The sequence below is a fragment of the Mchenga conophoros genome, linkage group LG15 (assembly GCF_057382185.1).
Source record: "Mchenga conophoros isolate Kocher_MC1m ecotype Shallow Benthic linkage group LG15, M_conophoros_male_GT1.1, whole genome shotgun sequence".
Classification (NCBI taxonomy): Eukaryota; Metazoa; Chordata; class Actinopteri; order Cichliformes; family Cichlidae; genus Mchenga; species Mchenga conophoros.
In genome coordinates, this window is record NC_140540.1 from 2,302,798 (window position 1) to 2,306,305 (window position 3,508).

The 3,508-nt window shown below is 36.0% G+C and overlaps 1 protein-coding gene across 2 annotated transcripts; it reads right to left on the reverse strand.

The window, feature by feature from the left end:
* Window positions 1–692: 692 nt before the first annotated feature.
* On the reverse strand, window positions 693–3,026 carry LOC146557476 (uncharacterized). Of its 2 annotated transcripts, XM_085246709.1 has the most exons (5): window positions 2,490–3,026; window positions 2,147–2,323; window positions 1,850–1,957; window positions 1,524–1,731; window positions 693–1,334 (listed from the first exon to the last, which is right to left on the reverse strand). In XM_085246709.1, exons 2-5 carry the CDS (start codon window positions 2,320–2,322, stop codon window positions 870–872), a joined length of 957 nt encoding a protein of 318 aa, XP_085102835.1. In that variant the 5' UTR covers window position 2,323; window positions 2,490–3,026; the 3' UTR covers window positions 693–869. The 2 variants fall into 2 exon arrangements, with proteins under 2 accessions (XP_085102835.1, XP_085102836.1); XM_085246710.1 differs by lacking the exon at window positions 2,490–3,026 and having other exon boundaries at window positions 1,850–2,287.
* Between the last annotated feature and the right edge of the window lie 482 nt (window positions 3,027–3,508).

The window sequence follows — 3,508 nt, forward strand, 5'->3', positions numbered from 1 at the left end:
CTTGTGTGCATCGTCTGAGGCACTTTAAAAAGTTGTTTGTGAGGTAGGAACGGTTCAGGTACTCGTGTGTGAAGTGTTCGTAACACGGTTTACACACACATTTATGCACAGCTGTTTATAAATGAGGCCCATTCTTCATTATGTAGCACATCAATAACCACAGAAGTGTGTATAGAGAGAGAAGACTCGAATATGAAACATATTAGAAAACAAGGTACCACTTTACAATAAGGCTCCCCTTATAGATGCTAATAAATAGTTTATAGCTATATTATTAATTAATCTGTAAATGCTTTATAAACCATTATTAATGGTTTATTATGCATTAGTTAAGGGTGAGAAAGAGGAAAAAAACTGACCGGTTTCTTGCCAAATAGTGAGCCAAATGTGTTCACCTATATATTTCATCTAGAGTTGCTATATTAAACATTTCAGACTAAGTTACTATCCTGTAAGCACAATCAGCATTTGTAAACATATTTTTTATCATATAAAATTGTACTTCAGAAATGCATTATAAATATCCACAACTATCAATCGGAGCTTTGTTGTAAAGTGTAAAGCATAACACCATTTATTAATGACTACTAAACATTTATAAATGACAAAAGATAGCTTTGTCGTAAAGTTTAAAACATGTCAACATTTATTAATCACTAATAAACATTTATAAATGACAAAAGTGAGTCTTAAATGTATAATGTCACCATTTATAACACTTAGACCTAAATTACAATCAGTGCTTGAAATAACATTTAACTACTGTCAAAAATGGCAATGTATTGTAAGAGTAACACATGTAACATTAAATGTGTTTTTTAAAACACCAAACAGTCACCCACTCCAAAAAAAGTTCATGCCAGACTGGTTCAAACTGGAAATATTTTTTGTATGTCCTTAAATAAGCGTCCCAGTGGTCCATCAGGGTGTCGCGAACCAAGCCAAGATGACCACTCAAGAACCATCAGGTGTTCCTCCAGCAACTTCTCAGTGCGATTTCCTCTTAGTCTACGGACATGTCCTTTGATGGTCATCCAAGCCCTTTCGATATGCTGTGTATGACTGCCAGATTGAGGATCTACAAACCACCTGCTGTGATTTACAGTGTAATGTCTGTACCCTATGTTTGTCAAAACATTCTTGTAGGCTCTCCACTCATCACTGATAATGGCACTACCCAACTTAACATGCTGTCTGATCAGAGGAACAAGGTGGCGCCTTGATCGTTTTTCAACAAGTTTTAACACGAGCCTTCGCCTTTTGTCTTTAATTCCCATCATTCCAAATACCCATTTCTTCCTTTTCCATGCATTTCCAAAGCGTCCACGTGCATACTGAAAACAAAAAGAATAAAATTAAACAGAATTAAAATTAAAAAGAATAAAATTAAATATCTACAAAGAAACATTCAAAAAGATGGTTGCTTCTACTAATTTTTTTTACTTATGGTAAAGGTTTCCATGTTTAGAGGACACAGTCAGATCTGCATTGATTCTAACAAACCTGTCTGAGAGTTTACCAACCTTTCGCTGATGACGGAGACAGCTTTCATCTATAACCACAAATTCTCTGTCACCACCAAGACGGTGTCCATTGTTTATTCTGTGTCTTTTAATTGCACGTATACAAACATGTCGAATGTGTCTTGCCATGCTACTTAGTGTTCTGGAGCTGCCAGCCACTTCATCATCGATCATATCTATTTGTCTGAGCCTGAGCCCTTGTGAAAATCTGTGATAGAAAATGAGGCAATTATTACTTACTGAGGCCCTAATTTTATTTCACAAGTCTCGTATTGGTGTTCAATTATGAAAGGTGCATTGTTATTAATGTCTACATCTACATATACCTGTAAATGAACTTCATCCAACTGAAAAGAGATGTTTTTGATTTCTCAAAGAGGGAGCCAGTTCTAATTGTTCTGGAAACTTTCCTATGACTTGCTCTTTTGCAGCACCTGAGAACATATCAATGAGTTAAGTAAAGAAATGGACCCTTAAACAAGAGCATTAATTGAAAAGATAATCACAAAATTAAGTATGAAGAAAATAATAATGAAAAGAGGTTAATGCTCCCTCTTGCATTGATAACCGAAATATTTTGTTATATTTACTACATGCACTACATTATCATGCATTATACATACCACATATATTGGTCTTTCTTCACCACGGAAATCATTTTCATCTTATGGTGACAAACAGGACATCTAAGCTTCTTTTTTAGCAGGTGTTTCTTCTGCAGCCATTTAATGAGCCTTAGTGCCTTATATTTAGTTTGTTTTCCTTCTATTCTGGCGCGCAATCTCATTCCCAAAGACATTCTGGTGGAAAAAAATGAGTAATTTATTTTATTATCACCTCGAAACACCGTAAAATACTCTATGGGAGTCTAGTGCAAATCGGTTCAGAGTTAAAGAACTTCACATGCTATATAAAACAAGCCCTATAATCAAAAATAGTCCCACGCAAAAGAGAGGATTGTCTCACCTGTTATAATGTATCTCCGACTTTGTTATGTAGATCTAACCCGCTGGATTCATGCTAAAAAAATATGTTCTGCTGCCAAAGGGAGGGAAAACAAATTTAATTTAAACGCAGAGGAGCTTATACAACCATCCAATCACAGTTAACTTTATTAAGGAAAGCCCCTCCTCTCAGAGCGCGACAGGCAGTGGAGCGCTCTGGAAGGTCAAGCCAAAGGGGCACGAACAGACACACTGAAGGCGCTCGTTCAAGTTGCTGCGCCATGGATGGAGCAGAAGATAAAAATTTGTGTGCGTCTGCGACTTACACAGTTAGCACACGTTCGAAGAGATACAAAAAGCAGAGACTGGATGATCTAGATTGCACTAAGCCAACGACGTCAGCAGTTAGACATGAAGGTGAGTATAATGCTAGCTAGCTAGCTACCGAGCCATTTGGCTGCTAGCTACAGTGGCTAACTAACATCACATAACATGTGAATAGCTCTATTACTATTGGTTATTCCAAACGATTGATATCACTTAGTTGTATATTTTTAGTTTTGTTTATGTGCATCATTACATTTATATTAAACACCCTGGTAAGGCAGTACACAGAATTATTTGCCTTGTTTTAGAAATGTCTGAACCACCACATGTGTATATAACATAATTTTTACAAAGTGGCTTTTTATAAATTCAAGTTGTAACCGTTTTTAATCAATATTTTATTTGAGTTTCCCAAGTTTAGATTATAAATTATTTTAGTATTGTAATTTAATAATTGTTTGTTCTTTAGATTCTTCTTCTAATCCTGCCCCTACTGCAACTGCCCTTCTTAACAAGGAGCGAGAGAAACTGACTTTTCTTAAGGAGGAACTGGAGCGCGACACCCTGATGGACCACTGGGACGCTTATTTAAGGACATACAAAAAATATTTCCAGTTTGAACCAGTCTGGCATGAACTTTTTTTGGAGTGGGTGACTGTTTGGTGTTTTAAAAAACACATTTAATGTTACATGTGTTACTCTTACAATACATTG